The 17,721-nt window shown below is 36.2% G+C and overlaps 1 protein-coding gene across 1 annotated transcript in view; it reads left to right on the top strand.

Annotated features, from left to right (window-relative positions):
* Window positions 1–3,655: 3,655 nt before the first annotated feature.
* LOC107655078 (synaptotagmin-6-like) overlaps window positions 3,656–17,721 on the top strand; it is a 27,971-nt gene continuing 13,905 nt past the window's right edge. Inside the window, exon 1 of the mRNA XM_016442493.1 lies at window positions 3,656–3,815. Coding sequence (XP_016297979.1) covers window positions 3,656–3,815 — 160 coding nt within the window. The remainder of the gene's footprint in view (window positions 3,816–17,721) is intronic.

Genomic DNA, 17,721 nt, shown 5'->3' with positions numbered 1-17,721 from the left:
GGTTCACACGATTCGCTCAATACGCCGATTCATTCAGAAACTAAACACAGCTGTGTTGCTCGGAGACGCGCAGTTATGGCTTTAAAGGTAGGCTAATTAATATATGCTTTGCAAAATAGCCTAGAGCAAAAACACATAATATTTTGTTTAAAATATAACACAATATCAACGTCATATTTACTGAACTATTGTATAAAATCACATTTAAACTCATGATTTTCGGGACAAAATTGGCACTCGTATGATATTGTTCTCGCTGCTCCTGTAATATCGCTTAATGTATCATGTAAATATGAGACAAAAACACATACAGGGGCATTTTTTGCACCAATATCTTGAATTTTAGAGCATGACTGCATTTATAGAATTGTTGCCCTGCATCATATTTGTCAACAGTCAACTATATGAAATGTAAGATAACGTACAGGTCTGTGGGCTGGGCCAGTGCGTTAACTGCGTTAAAATATTTTAATCGCTTTATTTTTCCATAACTAAATAATTAAGTTAAAGCGATAAACTGACAGCCCTAATATATATAATCAAACAGAAAACAGTGTAATAATACTCCCATATTACTGTTTTTACTGTATTTTTGTTCAAATAAATGCAGCTTCGGCAAGCATGCTGTAAGAAACTTATTGACTTTTGTCAGAGAAATACTTAATGACAGTTTTATGCAATATTTGAATTCCTTAGTGAAAGAATCCCTATAAACACTTATAATTTGTTGGTTTGACTGAAAAAGGTGTTATGGCTTCAGCTGTGCTTTTCAGAGATGATTTTCAGCTCTCAAAATAATCACCTGTTTCAGAGCATCTCTCGCAGAACAAAATAGCTGAAATGAGTTCTCCAGAGACCGGCTATTTTTCTCCATCTCTGGTCTCTGTGCGTCTCTAGATGCTCTTGGTAGAGACAGTCACAGGTTGCAGCTGAGGCCCCACACTGTTTGCATATGAAATATTCATCTGTGTTCTAGGCCTCCACGGAAGGAGCCGATAAGCCTGTTCCAAGCAGATGCTCCCTATTAAGGAATATGAGCAGGAACAAACATTCTGTTTTGTTTTTTTCTTCAAAGTTTTCACACTCTGCCTGTGATTGTTTGACTATGTTATTGCTGGCTTTTCCTCATTTCTGTAGACGTGTTTAATTTGGTTAAGTTTGGAGAAGGAAAGAGGCAAATAAGATAATTGTGGTGCCATGAATCACATCACACCCCAAAAATAAATTTTCTTCAATAGTTCTTTGCAAATAGCTCTCACCCTATTAAAACATTTTGGATGCATGTTGATTTAAAGCAACAGCACATAAATGGTTCTCTAAGTAAATGTTAAAGGAGATAATAAAAAGTTCAAAATAAAATATTAGAAGATAAAGTGTCACTTTATTAGCTTATGTATCTTCCAGATAATTTTTAACACATATATTTTTATTTGTCACAGCATGAATAGGTCTTTATATATGAAAATATATAGCTTTCTTTACATTTTAGGAGATCCTCGCAAGAAGATCTGTATTTGGGGGTTCATACCAGCCTAATAAATGATTGAATATGCTACATGCTACTGTATATGAAAGCTTTGTTTTTAAAAGTGCAGAACAAGCAAAGTCAATTATGACAAACCTTCCCACTTCACAAAACTTCCCACTTTCAAGAAATTCAATCTACCTAAATAAACAAAGTCATTATTCAAAATGTTCTCTCCCATTTTCCATTTGTCTTTATTATAAAGAATCAAACTTGGATAGTACCAAGTGTAATGACAAGAAAAATATCAATTATGAATTTGTACCTCTCTAATAAGATATGAGGGAACATTTAATCTCACTTTTTTACTTGCACGGGAAGATTGTGACTTCAGGTCACCTTCCATGGAACCAAAATATGGTTCAGCTTTTATAGTCCCATGAACAGTACTCATCCTTGGTGAAAACCTATAGAGGTTTTCAATTGAATACAGTGACTTTGAATGAGAAAAGCAAACCCTCTTTAATGTATTCTCAATTCAGCACTCTCTTAGTAACACAAACGCTTCAAGTTCTCTATGCGCAAAGAAAAGCTTTGTAGATGGAAACATAAAAGTTTTAGGCAGAGCGGCAGTGAGGCCATGTCCTTGCTACACTCTCCCTTCTACTTTCTTGGTAAATTGTTAATAAAGGATTTTTACTACACATCTTGTCTTCTTTAGAAACTGAGACAGTTTTGAAGTGCAGTTCTCCTAAATGTTCTCCTAACATTCACAGATTTGTGACCCTGGACCACAAAACCAGTCATAAGTGTAATAAAAAAATTTAAAAAAAAATTGTTTTATACATAACCTGAAAGCTGAATAAATAAGCTGTTAGGGTAGGACAGTATTTGGTTGAGATTAGCAAATGGCTGCAATATAACAAAGAGTGAAAAATTGAAGGGGGTCTGAATACTTTCCGTACCCACTGTATATTGTTGGCTATTGCTACAAATATACCAATGCTATTTATGACTGGTTTTGTGGTCCAGGGTCACATTTAATTTTACTTGTCACTGTAAACTATGCATCAGACAATTATCACAAAATTCAAGCATCAGTTGTGAGAAAATCAGCTTCTAATGTCTTGCATAACCATGAGGTCATATATAATAGCATATAAATACACATTACTGTTCAAAAGATTGGAGTCAAATTGTGCTTTGAAAAACTGATGCTTAATATATACACTGAACAAAATTATAAACGCAACAATATATATATATATATATATATATATATATATATTAATTAGTGCTCTTAGTATTATTTAAGTTATCTTAAATGTAAATAAATGCATTGAATATGCAATACATTCATTAAATACTAAATATGTGTAAGAAACATGTGGGAACAAAATCTATTTAAACCCAAAATGAATTAAATGAAACTGCCAACATTCATGTATCACCTCAGCTGTCCTATGGATCATCAACTGACAAGAGTCATTTTGGAATATTTTATTAATAGAGTAAAAAAAAAACATTTTTTACCCGTTTTGTGATATTGATGTTGGAGTGCATGGACCCAAGAAATGAGATTCCCCTCAAGGATCTCGCTCACCATTATTCAACCAAAAATGCATCATCAGGAGATCAAAAGCTACTAAAAAGCATTCATATCCCACAACTTGGCTGTAGTATCAAAGAAACCCTTCACAAGAACATAAGAGGAGAACGCAAGTACTCCATTAAACTAAATAATAGAAACTTCGGGAAATGTAGTCTATAACAAAAAGCCTCTAGCAAATTCAGGGTCAAGAAAGGGAGAGGAGCGGTGGACGGGAGGAGGAGCTCTCCTTTTCCCTATCCGATGTGAGAATAACTGGAGAAGGGAGGAACAAGGGGAGGGGAGTGGACAAAAACTGGCTTGGGGACAAAAATCTCCAAGACCTGTGTTTGAACAGTAGCTGAGAGGAAGATCTAGGCGTAATGTGACGCAGCACTTTGGCTCCCAGAGCACCTGGGGGTACTATTGCTTCATTAAGCCCCCTTCCCACACAATCACACGCCCACATGCGAACATCCAAGAGTTACAGAAAGGGACCTAGAAGTAGTTGCATCTATTTTTGATGTGCAAACCACCGTTTGTCTACTCCTCCTAGTCCTAGATGTTAAAGGGACAGAACGCTTGGGATTTGGGCTCACAGAATGAGTGCCATCACCACCGAGGACCAGGACATGTTCTGTGAGAAGGCAGTGGCCCTCATCGTTGACCTCTGCCTGGATGACAGCCCTCTCCTGAACCCGGAAACCTGTCAGGATTTCCTTGTGCATTTGACCAATGAAAACCCCAACATCTCCAGCGCAGGTAAGTTTCCTGCGGTGTTTGATGGGAAGCTTGTTTGTTGGGGGTGAAGTGGGTGGAGGACGTGCTTATGTTTATGTGCAAAAGTGAGGCAGGACTTCAAAGGATGGTGACCTTTTAGATATGCCCACTTTCTGTGATTAAAACCGAGCTAACAGACTTTTCTGTAAGTTCTGTATAAATAATGAATTGCCATTAGTTACCTGGCACTTTTTTATTTGCCTAATGAGCCTGCTTGTGTTTGATGTTGTTCTCCTCTAAATGAAGGATGCTAGTCTTTGGCGATTTAGATCATTTGTAACCGTGACACCTCCTTTTCCCCCCCTGTCTAATGACAAGTGCACAATTAAGCTTCGGTTGGAGAAATTGCATTGATGTGATCCATAGAAAGATGGATGCGAGTGTCTTACAACGCACTGCTCCAGACTACAGGTCCACGGCAGTCACGCAAGGTAAAATTGACATGAAATTGAATTCTGGAAACAAGATCGAAGCAGCTGTGATATCTCTGAGTTGGCAGGTGATAGGAATGTCTAAAGCAATACAAATTATAATGAATTCCCTATCTGGCGAACTGCCATGGAGGAAGACGCAGAATCTAATTGTCACTCTGAGTTTCTGTCACGGGAGAAATCAAATAAACCACTGCAGGCCCTGACCTGCATCATGTCCCCGACCACTGGGATAGTGAATTTCACTGTGTGTTATCCACAAATAAACATGAATCACTGACGCCACAGAAAAGCACTAATGCCAGCTCTTTAATAATGCTCAACTACTTCTGAAGTCACTTTAAATTGACATTTATATATTGGGGGGGAAGCATAATAAATAATCCACAATCTCTAACCTGTAATCCAGTGCAAATCTGCCTATGTTTTACATGTATTATTGCTACTTTAGGTGCAACTACAGCAACGACACATAATATAATCACTGACATACAGTACTATATCGCTATATACTATAGTTCTCAACTGGTGTGTCACAGTTCATAGTCTGGAAAAAAAAAAGCTAAATGAAAGTAATAAAATAGCACAAATATACATATTTATATAAATGTATAATAATAATAAAATATGATTTTGATTTAAATACAATTTAATAAAATATATTACATCATTTTAATTATTAATTAATCTTCTAATTCATAAGTAAATGTTTGGTAATTTTTATTTCTTTTTTTTATATTATATAAATATAAATTATAAGTCACATAATTGTGAATAGTTAACACAGCAAAATAAGTAGCCTTAAATAAGAGAAAATGCTTCCCATATTACTTGTTGCTGATGTCAAAACAATGTATCCAATCAAATCATATTTTGACACTAAAAAGCTAGCCAAATGAGTCAAATTCCAACACAAACATGCTGAAAACCATGGCCAACCATAAAAAAAAAACTACACAAGAAAAGAGAAAATAACCTCCATTAAATACCCATTAGACTTCGTACTGCTTTGGATTTCCACTTGATGTCCAATTTAAAAATCGCAAAACCAATTCTCTGTACTCCTTTTTCCTTGAGTAATGCTATAGCTAAAAAAACAGATCATAATGTCATAAAGTCATAATGATTGAGCTCTAATTAGGACGGAAGCGCTGAGTGTGTGAAGGGGAGATGCCTGCTGACTTTACTAGCGGTAGAGGGAGGCTCTGGAACCTGCAGTCCACAGGCAGTAATACTAGATGAATGGAGGACTGCTGCTGGCCTCCGCAACCCCATGACGAGAGATGCACACAGCCTGCCAAAAGCAAAGGTCATGCATCAGGAGAGCCAGGTGGTGCAGCACTCATGCAATGCCAAAACCCAACACGATAGAGCAGCACTGAGAACGTAACAGAGGAGGGCACTGATCAGCACTCTGCAGTTTGTTGCTAATTGTCTGAAGCAATTGTCCAACATCCCTCTTGAATAGATCTCAAGTGGAAGAGCATGTGTTACTGCAGCTGCACTGTAGTAAAGAGCATCACTTTTTATTAGGAATTCATGGAATGCTTGTGTTGAAGTCATGCCTCGGTTTCTCATGAATGAATATTTCAAAGATGTCAGATCTAAACGTAACAAAAAAGCAGTTTGTTTAATAATTCAGTTTTGCCTCCCACACGTCAAAGAATCTTTCTATATTTCACTTTGTCTCAAAGAATGTGTACACGGGCCTGGATGCTTTCAAGACTGCATGACACTTTATGCTCTTATAAAAACACTGTATCTATAGGCGTCATGGATTTTTGCCACGGTCAATTATGTACCCACCACTTTAGAAAATACCACACAGCATAGATTTATCTAATATAGGATGCATTTCCGGGTGTTTTAATTTCGTTCCTGTGTTATGTGCCAATGTAGTAATGAAATGTGTTGTTTTTATTGTTTTGCGTAGTTGTTAGTATACGAAACGAATCAGCAAAACAGACAGTGAATGAATCTTACGTGGCCAAGTAGTGCGCTCCCCGATTCATAAGCAGCTCAAATGAGTCGTTTTTTTGTTAGTGAATCAAACACAGACAGCTAACATACCATAAGAATTACAGTAGCTATTTGTTTAGATTACATTTACATCAAAATGATCTGTTAATTTAGTATTATTAATGTAAACTATGTAATTCTATGCTCTGAGGTTCAATCATAAATTTGCAGTTATCTGCGAAGATCATGCTTAATATTTTCCAGCTATTCTACACTGACCTAGAAAATCCAGGGCAATTTTGTTTACATTTCAGTTATGACTTGAATGTTAACAAATACAAATTTTTATTTTGATAAATAAAAAATTTATCAAAATTAAAAATCATGTAAAAAAAATATATATATATCTTAATAGTGTTTTAATGGTTGTGCCAATGCCAGATCAGAACCAAAGCTATAAGTGTAAACATTCGTTCCATCATTCATTCTCAAGCATTACAATTTTATTGACCAGCTTGAAAAAAATGATTGTATAAAATGTGCTGAGGAAGGAGAATTTAAGACGTTCAAAGTCAATATAATGCCACTCAAGCACATGATGATGGCATATGTTAGGTATGACCATCTTTCTCACCCCATTTCTATTGTACAGAAGCCCTCAAGGTTAAATCAATTACATTTCCTTTCAAACATGACGAGAGGGATATGACTGAGTATAATGGTTACGCAGTAGCTCTTCCGTAACCCGGCAAGCAACCAATCCAACGAGGGCTTCCCCAAAAGGACATCATCCAAACGTCATTCCGGCGCCAAATCAACAGCCAATCAGCAATGGAATCCCCTCCAGTAGCCATGAGGAACAACTCAGCTTTCTGCAAACGCAACTGGCCGAGAAACTGATAGAGTGTAAACTATCAAATTTGAAATCAGTTTAATCAGGTGGACCTCGAATTTTCAGATCCGAGTCCTTTTAAAACCTGAATGAATTAATAATAATTAATTCCCTAAAATTAAGTAATCAAAGTCATTACAAGGGCATGTGGATTGGGGACCTCATTTCTTTCCACTAGTGTTGAAAAAGATGAAGAGAAGCCATGCAGAATGCTGGTTGCATTACAAAGTGGCACCTCTCCTCCTGTTTCTATAGCACATTGAGCAGAACTTTACTATTCACCACTAAAGAGTAGTTTAGCACACTAGGCTCCACTGCAGCGAGCCAACTGCTCCATTCTAGACCTACTACTGCAGCTACCGCATTATGTGGCCATAAATAAATAAAACAGCAAGTAGATATCAGACCAGCAGGTAAAATAGCATACACACTCTGTCTATGTGTTCTCCTCCCTGCTGAAGAAGGAACAAGATAGATGGAGGGTTTTGTGTGGCTGTGTGTGTGTGTGTAAAATATCTACCGGGGGAGTTAATTCTCGGTAACCCAATGGGGAATTCCTGTGTGCCGGTGAAGTCCTGTGAGGTCTGATTAAATCATTTAGCATACCCCAGTGCTGTGTGCCAAACTAATTTGTGACCATACCCTTATAGATTTTGTTAATTACTGAACAGGTGTCGACTAGGCACAGCCAAAATTACATTCTTTTGTCATTTTTCTTTATAGGCCTTAAGCATTCTCACTTGCACTAAGCTTATTCTTATAATAGCTAAATCTGCTGGGAGTTTGGCAGTGCCATCAACGTAAGTATGAATAATGTGAATTTATACTTGCAGACACCCAGTGTCTAGTGAAATAAATGTGAGAAGCAATTTAGCATTTCAACCTTGTCCTTTAACTTTGAAAATTTCACACTGGCATCAGACCGTTTGTCAGAGCTAAAAAAAAAAAAATGCTCCTTTAATTACAGAGATCTTCCAGAAATAATAATTTTTAAAAAATCATAAAATGATAGTAAAAGTAATCTATATGATGCTTGTGCTATGTTATAAAACAGCTTGTGAAAAGATATGAAATTTAAAGGGGTCATATGATGCGATCACAATGCACTGGGTCAGCTGGCCAATCAGAGCAGACTGCACTGGTCAAAGGAGGGGGCTTTGTTGAAAACGACATGTTTGAGAGAGGTGGGGCATAGAGTACCTACATTAATGTACAGTATTTGAAAAATAATGTGTTTTTTGAACATTAAAGCATGTCAACATATTCTGTTATACCAAATACACAAAATAATGATCTTTAAAATAGCATCATATGACCCCTTTAAGTCATTTTTCACTGATAATCTTCTACTCCAAGTTGCGATAAAATCAACGAGTGACAAATCATTCAGAAGTGTGTATCCCAAAAGTGTCATTAGCCAAATATGGTTGCAAATTCCATTGTTACCAACACAGTTCCCTGATTTAGTGTTTTCTTAATCCAATGAACAAACGCAAATAGCATCGCAAACTTCTGTTGATGGAACTACAGCTTTCAACCTATGGTTTAGAAGCATTCTTTCTTGTTGGTATGACTTAAAAGCAAGTTAACCTGTAGTGCAATCTATGTCTGTCATTCCAGATATACACAAATTTTATCCTATGTCTTTTAGTTTAAGAGAATTAAAGTGTCAATTTTAAAGAGAAGACCTGCAAAGTGACAAAAAAGAAGAAGAAAAAAAAGTGAAGCAGTCCTCTGATGCCGTGTTCATTATATACAGCAATAATGTGACATTAATTTGATTTCAAACTGATAAATAGCAGAAGTTATCCTTCTACCATTAATGATAGTTCTAACCAATGTGGTTCGAATGGCAGATGTGTGACAAAGTTCCTTCGGCTCTTCCTGTGTTTTCAGGAAACAGCTGACACTATCTGCATTGTACTATGATAGTTAAGCAGTGAGTTATGTTGTTGTTTGGGAGCCCCCTAACCTGGTTTTGTGAACTGGATTAACAGATTCATGAAAAGATCAGACCCTAAATTCACAAATCAGATATTGCTACTTTTTATGTATTGTACTATAAACAAGCCAGATTAATGATTTTAAACAAATGTTGAGAAATTTCAGAATGATACTAGGCTTTTTAATGGCTTTAGAAGACTTGGAATATAGTATACGAGTTGTAAGGACCACTATTTGTGATACTTTTACGGTGTGGTTGTTGGTGCTTGACAGCTTCTTTTTTATTGAAAGATAAGCTAAGATATCTTCACACAATCACAGTTTGTTAAATGATTTTGGAGCAACATGAGAATAGATGATGTAAAGTAGATGACAGAATTTGCATTTTTGGCTAAACTATCCCTAAAAATGCTACATTACTCAAATCCACCCTTGCTTTATTTCATACACTGCATAAACCTCTAGGTTGAGGCCAATGAGAATAAGATACTAGTGTTTAGACAATGCCAAGGACATTGATCTCTGATGTCCATCCCCATGTGCATCACTTCTAGGAATCAAGACATTTAAGCCGTGACCATCTCAAAAGATGAGAACGGGCAAAAAAAGAAAGCCACTGAAAATGAGCCCGACTATAACAAAGGAAAATTGAATCACAGGCCGCCTTGTAGCAGGACATGGAGGGGATTCAGGGGGTTTAGGCAGAGAGAAACATCCAAATGGACTCATTTCTAAAATCTAATTTCCAGGGTCTGCCTGTTATGGGTGACTGTGACATTTCATCCCTGATTATGTTAAATTTGTTCTCGGTTCAGTAACATGGGCCGAGGTTAACAAGCCATGCATGCGGCCGTTGACAAGCCCTGCGAAAAGAAGTGGATTCTGACAGTTCTATTGCCTCTCAGAGGCAAGCCTCTCAACAAAAAGAAATTCAACAGCATTTTCAATATTTAGTGCGGTGTTCGGCTTGCACAACTGCTGGGTATTGTATGATGTGTGTGCTATGTGTTAATATTCTCATGATATTCCTCATGTTCTGGAGAATCTGGTCACACAGCAGAATGTGTGCACACAAGGTGCATTCATGATTAAAATGTTTTGCACATATAGATTAAACAGCGTATATGTATATATAATACTGTGAAATATTTTTACTATTTAAAAGAACTTTATTTTAATATATATATAAATGAAATATTTATTCGTGTGGTGGCAAAGATGAATTTTCAGCAGCCATTAGTCCAGCCTTTAATGTCACATTATCCTTCAGAAATCATTGCAATATGTTGATTTGATGCTCAAGAAACATTTTTATATTATTATGAAAGCAGATCATATTTTTGTGGAAACACAAACAAGAACAGAATATATTTGAAATCTTATAAATGTCTTTACAGTCCAAGACAAGTCGTTCAGTAAAAAAAAACACTGATGGGTTTGGTACTATAAGCATGTTGATGTAATAGCTTCTTCAAAATGAATAAATGTAAAGCAGCATTTGACTGGTCAATGAGCGCTACAGTTCAACCTAGAATAGAGTGAAAATAAATAAAGTACAACTAAATCAAGTTAAATGTACAAACACCCAGGAGCTATAGAGTGTTTTTTATTCTTGGCAACAGAGAAGAGTAAACAGTTTTCACCACCTGGGAGTAGAACATACAATTTTTCAGCTCATAAAGCTGATTACTCAGCGGCAAATACAAAGTGCCACTGAGACCGATATTCATGAGAGGTCAGAGGTACAATCAATCTTGCAGTGGTTCCAAGGCAAGCTGATAGGTTCATAATAATAATCTGCTGCCATACATTTATAATAATTCATTAGATCAGTGTAGGCTCTGACTCCCACATCTTTCTACATAATTTCATCAGTGTAATCTTAGCCAAATACTCAGACTTCAAAGTAACTCTTACTAGCGTATAACATGCAACACAATAGGTTTGATTTGGTCAAACAAGGTAGTATAAAAACCGAATAATTATGTATTACATGAGATATGGCTTACTGTACCATTTGCACTGGTTTTGGTTTCCCATTGGCCCCTGCTGTTAAATGTGAATGATGCACTTTTGAATACTGTAATACTGTATTTCTACATTGACAGACATTCAAAAAATTAAATTCAGATATCTGCGTATTATGACCTTTTTTGCCCACAAATATTAATATTTTATCATTTCTGTTTCTTTTCTGTATACTTTGATGTCACAACTCAAGATAGTTGCTGCAAAAGATGCAAAATAAAAAATGTTATCTTTGCAAAGAATGCAAAGATAAATATTATAGTGAAATGACAGTGAATTCAGCGAGTCATCTTGGAAATACATATGGTTATTTTGCATTTTTAATCCAATTTTAGAATTGGACTGATTTCATTTATCACCCTGTTAATGGAGTACCTTGAGTGCATTGCATTGTGGGATACACTGACTCAAGCAGTATGCTCTGGTTTTAAAACAGATTGGTGACTTTCTATTTCATACATACAGCAAATATACAGCCTGGGGTTGTGAAGTTAATTGTTCTTACACTTGTTAGTAATTAGTCTGTATATACAGTATAACCATAAAATATACTTCGTATTATGATGAATCCAAATGCGAGTTTGTGTTTTGTTGGAAGCGTAAGTGTGTTTTTTATTTTTTTTTTAAGTAATAAAAATGAAAAGAATCACAAATTAGGGTTTGCTTCGAATGTACACACTGGAATTACAGAAATGCGTACCTCAACAAGAAACAATTATTTATACAATGACAGTAATGACCATTTTACCTAATTTTCTTATCTATTCTTTATTACTTATGCATAGGCTACAAGTTTATCTCAAGTTGTTTTAATTAAGTTTTTTCCAGACCTTTTACTCACCTGCTTATCCACCACTTTTCCCGTTTTTATTCAGCAGTTCCACATGAACTGCTTTTCACAGAGGTCACACTCTCTGCGTGCATGTAGAGGGTGAGATTTTTGTAGTATAAAGGCAAATTTGAGTCGTAAGCATTTCTTTTCTTTTTATGTGTGTCAACATGTATTGCTAGCACACGTAGATTCATACACATTGACTCTGTATTGCAAAACAGGACAAAAGGCAAATTCATCATGCCTGACAGAATCATTATCCAAAGCTTGTGAATATTGATTTCAAACATGGTTGAGTTATCAGGACTGACCAAAGGAACAGAGATACTTGAGTAACAAAGCAATAATACATCTTTATACATCATTAGTATAATTAATGACCCATACACAAGAATGATCAAGAATTGTTCCCTCTCTCCACCTTTATTAAGTGATTTCAAGATTTGCCCACCCCTCAACACACTTTGAATCCTTTACTTTACATGCAGTATTGATGATTTACATGAGTATTGTTAATTTAATGCGATATATGATATTGAATAATTGAATCTATTCATCTGTATTTCTTTATTTCTTCTACTGAACACAACAGAAGATATTATTTGAATGTTTTGTCCATACAGTAAGATAATTGGATCCAAAACAATGACTACAAAAAAAAAAAAAAAAAAATGTATGGAAAAAAACATGGGTGGAATCCTGTCTCCAGCACAGAAGAAAAAAGGTAATTGTGACTTTTTATCTTATATTACATAGGAGCGATGGTACATAAATGATTGTTTTTGACTGAATTGTCTCTTTAATTTTTTGCTATCCCTGTGCAATTCCACTCTAGCTCAATAACTGATAGCTGCCTTACAGTACATCCTCATGTCCAGAATAAATTACCAATTAAACCCACATGCTTCATTCTGTTAGTTTGTAAAAATCAGTCTGCACTGCGAAAAACCTAGCCCTTGTGATTGAGAACGCACATAATTACCACATGATTTACATTAGAATAAGCCTTGTTGTACAGTATCTCATTGTAGGCAGGAGATGGAAATTAAAACAGGCCTGCGCTTTTGACCGAACCCTCCAGAGGCTCCTCATTCAAACCTCAGCCTTCCCTCTGCCGTCATTAGCATCCTTTTCTAAAAGCCCATTTGTTGAGATCTAAAATCCTGATTCGTGTTTTAATACAAAACATAACAAAGCCACAATTACCACTAAGCAAACTGTGTTTAATAAAAGATGTGCTGTATCATGCTTAAAATATACTGAAATATGCTCCAAGTGGAAAAATAGCACTGCATGCACCACTGGAAGACTGGTGGAAATTTTAGATAATATTTATGAAATGGCAAATATATGTGGGCCACTCAAAAGCGTCATCAGATTATCTCTTGAAGTTCTTATGAGTGGTTTCGGTATGTTTTAGTAAAGTGTGCACATGGAGTGTTCTGTGTAGCTTAACTGCCTTTGAGAAAAGCAGAGATGAAAGTTCAGGGCTCTGCTCACCCACCCTTCCCTCTATCCAAGAGCACATCCCCCTCCCAATGCAGCTACAAGATCACTGATGTTAATCTGTCTAGAAGTCGGCTAGGGGGAACCGTGACATCGCAGCTGGAGAAGTAGAAGCAAACCACATAAATGTAAGAACAAGACACATAGGGTTTGTAAGACGGAGGAGCTTATTAATGCAGCCATGCATGCATCACTGAGCAACACAGTCAGACCTGGATCCTGCATGGATCCATAATTAAAATTAAAGGAACATTTCACCCAAAATGAACATTCTGTCATCATTTACTCACCCTCACTGTTTCAAACCTATAGGACTGACTTTCTTCTATGGAACACAAAACATGATTTTTTTTAAAGAATATCTTGGCAGCTATTTTCAGTATAATGAAAGTGAATTGGGACTGGGGTTGGCAAGCTCTGAAATGACATGAAAATTTCACAAAAATAATCCATATATGTTCATGGTCTTCACGCAAAACTATTGTATGACTTGAAATAAAGTGCACAAGTTGTGTGAATCACTGATATAATAATTTTTTTTGTGTCATTTTGGAGCTTGACAATACAGTCTTCTGCATGATTCATGGCATTTCAGAGTTGAACCTTTTAAGTCTTTTATAATTACCCTTCCTGCCCTTTTATCATTTTAATCGAAAATAACAACTAAGCCTTTCTTGTCAGTATTTTTTGAAATTCATGAGGCTTTTAATTAACATGCATACTTTTTTCGTCATCCGTTCTTCATTATAAATTAAACATTATAGAGTTTTCCATGAGTTTAAAACTTTTTAAATAATGGCAATTTAGCACATGTATAACAATATCAGCTATTAGTACAAAAAAATCCTTTTAAACAAAAAAACAAAAAGAACCTTGACAGCTGACAGCCACTATTGAATAAAATTCTGTGACAGCATTACAAGTATTGCATGGCATTTTGTTGCCTGTGTATTTTCTATCATTAATTGATAAGATTATATAACTGATTGACTTTAGTAATAGGTCTAATAATAATAAAACATTAATAGAAGAACATAGTGTAAAATGTGCTGTAATGTACATAATTGAAATAAGAAGAAAATTAAGTATCTAATATGTATTTTAAAACTAGGCTATATTTTATTGTAAATGTAGGTAAATATAAAAAGGTAAATATGTCTTGTTGCATATAATATGTGACCCTGGACCACAAAACCAGTCAAAAGGGTCATTTATAAATAAGCTTTTTATTGATGTATGGTTTGTTAGCATAGAATATTTGAAAATCTGCAATCTGAGGGTTCAAAAAAAATCTAAATATTGAGAAAATTGCCTTTAAAGTTGTTCAAATTAAGTTCTTAGCAATGCATATTACTAATCAAAAATTAAGTTTTGATATATTTACGGTAGGAAATTTACAAAATATCCTTATGGAACATGATCTTTAATATCCTAATGATTTTTGGCATAAAAGAAAAATCGATAATTTTGACCCATACAATTTATTTTTGGCTATTGCTACAAATATACCCGTGCTACTTATGACTGGTTTTGTGGTCCAGGGTCACATATATTTGGACAACTTTAAAGGCGATTTTCTCAATATTTTGAATTTTTTTGCACCCTCAGATTCCAGATTTTCAAATAGTTGTATATCGGCCAAATATTGTCCTATCCAAACAAACCATACATCAATGGAAAGCTTATTTATTCATACAGATGATGCATAAATCTCAATTTCGAAAAATTGACCCTTATGACTGGTTTTGTGGTCCAGGGTCACACATAGATTTTCACCATCAATGATATGGTGATGCATTTTTAATTTAAAAAAGTTATTTTGTGATTGCTTACAGTAGCCTACATTTAATACAATTATAGCCTACATTAATAGGTAGCCTATAATTTCTATAAGGTAACAGGTTAACGTTTTATTTATTTATATGTATCTATTTTTACTGAATGAATAAATAAATCATTTTTGTTGCGTAAGCTGCGGGGTAATGCTTTTGAAGCAGTTGTGTCCGTTCTCTGGCTTGACGAAAGTGTGTGTGTGTGTGTGTGTGTGTGTGTGTGTGTGTGTGCCCCTTGACAATTACAATACAGCATCTCTCGCGCTGAGCAATGCCTGGCTTCCTCGCGGTGCCATAGAAACGCGGTCCCGTGCGCGCTGCTGTGGAGAGCTCATTCTGAGGCGAGCTTGCGGAAAGACAAGAGCTGTTTTGAGGCAGGGGGTCTCAAAAAACTGCAGGAAAGCGAGTTTAAGTGGGAATACCAGAAGTGAGAGACAAGGGAAAACGCTTAGCGGTAAGAATTCATGTATATATTTGTGTTATCAATAAAGTTGGGAGGGCATTTTTTTTAGTATCAGTGCTTTACGTGCTTTGACAGAACCGCATTACCTACAAAGACGCATTATATATTTTTTTTTTTACTTGAAGAACATTTGTGTGCTTAAATGCCATATTTTAATATATATTATCATTTTGTTAGTTGTATTTGTTGTTTAATTTAAGAGTCGAAAGTTCCTGCAACATTGATAGGATTTTCATGCAGGTGTTCATCTGATTTGCGTTAACACCTTTTGAAGCTCCCTTGAGTACTGAGGGATTATAGCCTGCCCTGTTTCATAATAGACTAATTAAGAAATAAAAATGCATAAATCATAACTTTGGGAGGGGGTGGAAGACTTTTATGTCGTTTTCTTCTAATCTAGTTTTTAGTACCTCTTAATAGGCACTGTGGCTGTTTCGTCCCAGGGAAAGCCTTTATGACCCAAGTACAAAGGTTGATGTCTTTTATACAGTGTTGTATTGATCTCACAATAGCGTCTCGGTGCTTTAGCTTTGAGCATGTTAAACATATGGCAGTGAAAAGAAGGTGCTGGTAGTGCCCTGGGGCTGCTTTGGGCAGCAGCTTACATTTTATACCAGTTGTATTCATTCAAGCACAGAGCGTGTATGCGGATCCAGTGAATGGGGTGCTGCAAGAAGGAAGGATGAATATACAGTAGTGTGTAAACACAGCACATAAATTATCATCCACACAGCATGCTTTTGTTCTGTGTGTTTATGTTTATGTGTGTGAGTAATTGAGGGTACAGCAAGTGCAGTGACCTGCTTCCTGGTGCAGTGGCAGTTTGGTCTATCACAGTTCCTCTCAGTAGGTCGTCCAGAGCCTCTTCCTGCATTGGCAGTTGATCACACTGGAGGTGATAGTGTTAAAGCATTGTTGTCAGCTGCATCTCCCAAAGCTGCAATGTAGGCAAATGAAAGATCTGACTACAACAGGCTGCAGTGCATTGCTTATCATCCCTTAGTATTACACTGACTCACTGTCCCAACCTTTAGGTGATAATGACGATGCTGCCTGTGCAATAATACAAGTGGGAATGGGGGAAAATAACCAAAATGTGTGTTTAGGGCAGAACGTCTTAGAAAGAAAGATGCAACTCAGCAGCGGTTGCATTCAATGCACTAGCGAGAGATACATGGGCTACACTGATTGCTTGATGAAATTGTTAGTAATGATATTAATGTTTTATTTGTTGTGAGCTACATGTCCATGAGACATCTTTTGATGTTAGCGCTAGAAAACTTGGCGAAAAGCACATTTAACCACTTGAATTATAAGACAGCTGTATTTCTGTCGTCAAACTATGTAGCGGGGTTTTATTATCAGCTTTACTGATAATGGATGCATAATATTGGTTGACTTTTTGCTGACAGGGTTGCATTTTTATAGTAATAGCGTTGTGTCATCAGTACAGCACTAATGACTTAGTCGAACTATATGGCCAACCTCAATGTTTTGTTAAAAAAAGCTGCTAGCATCTTATGTTCATTTCTCTTTCTCTTGCACAAAGTACACTGTGTTTGATGGGAACACTTAGAGACAGTTTTTACCTTTAGGCTTAAAGCTGTAGCCAACTGAAGCTCAAATGCTTATCGTAAATGCCTCAGTTCACCTTTCATGGGACCCTTGCTGTTGCCCTTCAGAATTGGCTGACAGAAAGATTAGGGGTATTTGTGTAGCCAAATACAGGCATTGGCCACTCACTTCAGTCTATTCTGTGAATGACTGGCCATGTCCATCAAGACCAGTAAGCTAGCTCTTCTCTCGGCTTATCTCTGGCTCACACTCCCCTTTTGCCTGCACAACAAATGCTAATCTAGCCCAGTTTCTACCTAAAAGAAGGGGATGGCACACTCTAAAAAATGCTGGGTTAAATACAACCCAGTGCTGGGTAAAATAGGGACAAATCCAGCAATTGGGCTGTTTTGACCCAGCGGTTGGGTTAAATGTTTAACCCAACCT

This window comes from Sinocyclocheilus anshuiensis, unplaced genomic scaffold (genome assembly GCF_001515605.1).
Source record: "Sinocyclocheilus anshuiensis isolate Anshui unplaced genomic scaffold, SAMN03320099.WGS_v1.1 scaffold1072, whole genome shotgun sequence".
NCBI lineage: Eukaryota > Metazoa > Chordata > Actinopteri > Cypriniformes > Cyprinidae > Sinocyclocheilus > Sinocyclocheilus anshuiensis.
The sequence above is the reverse complement of the archived record's forward strand: the minus strand, read 5'-3'. Positions and strand labels throughout refer to the sequence as shown.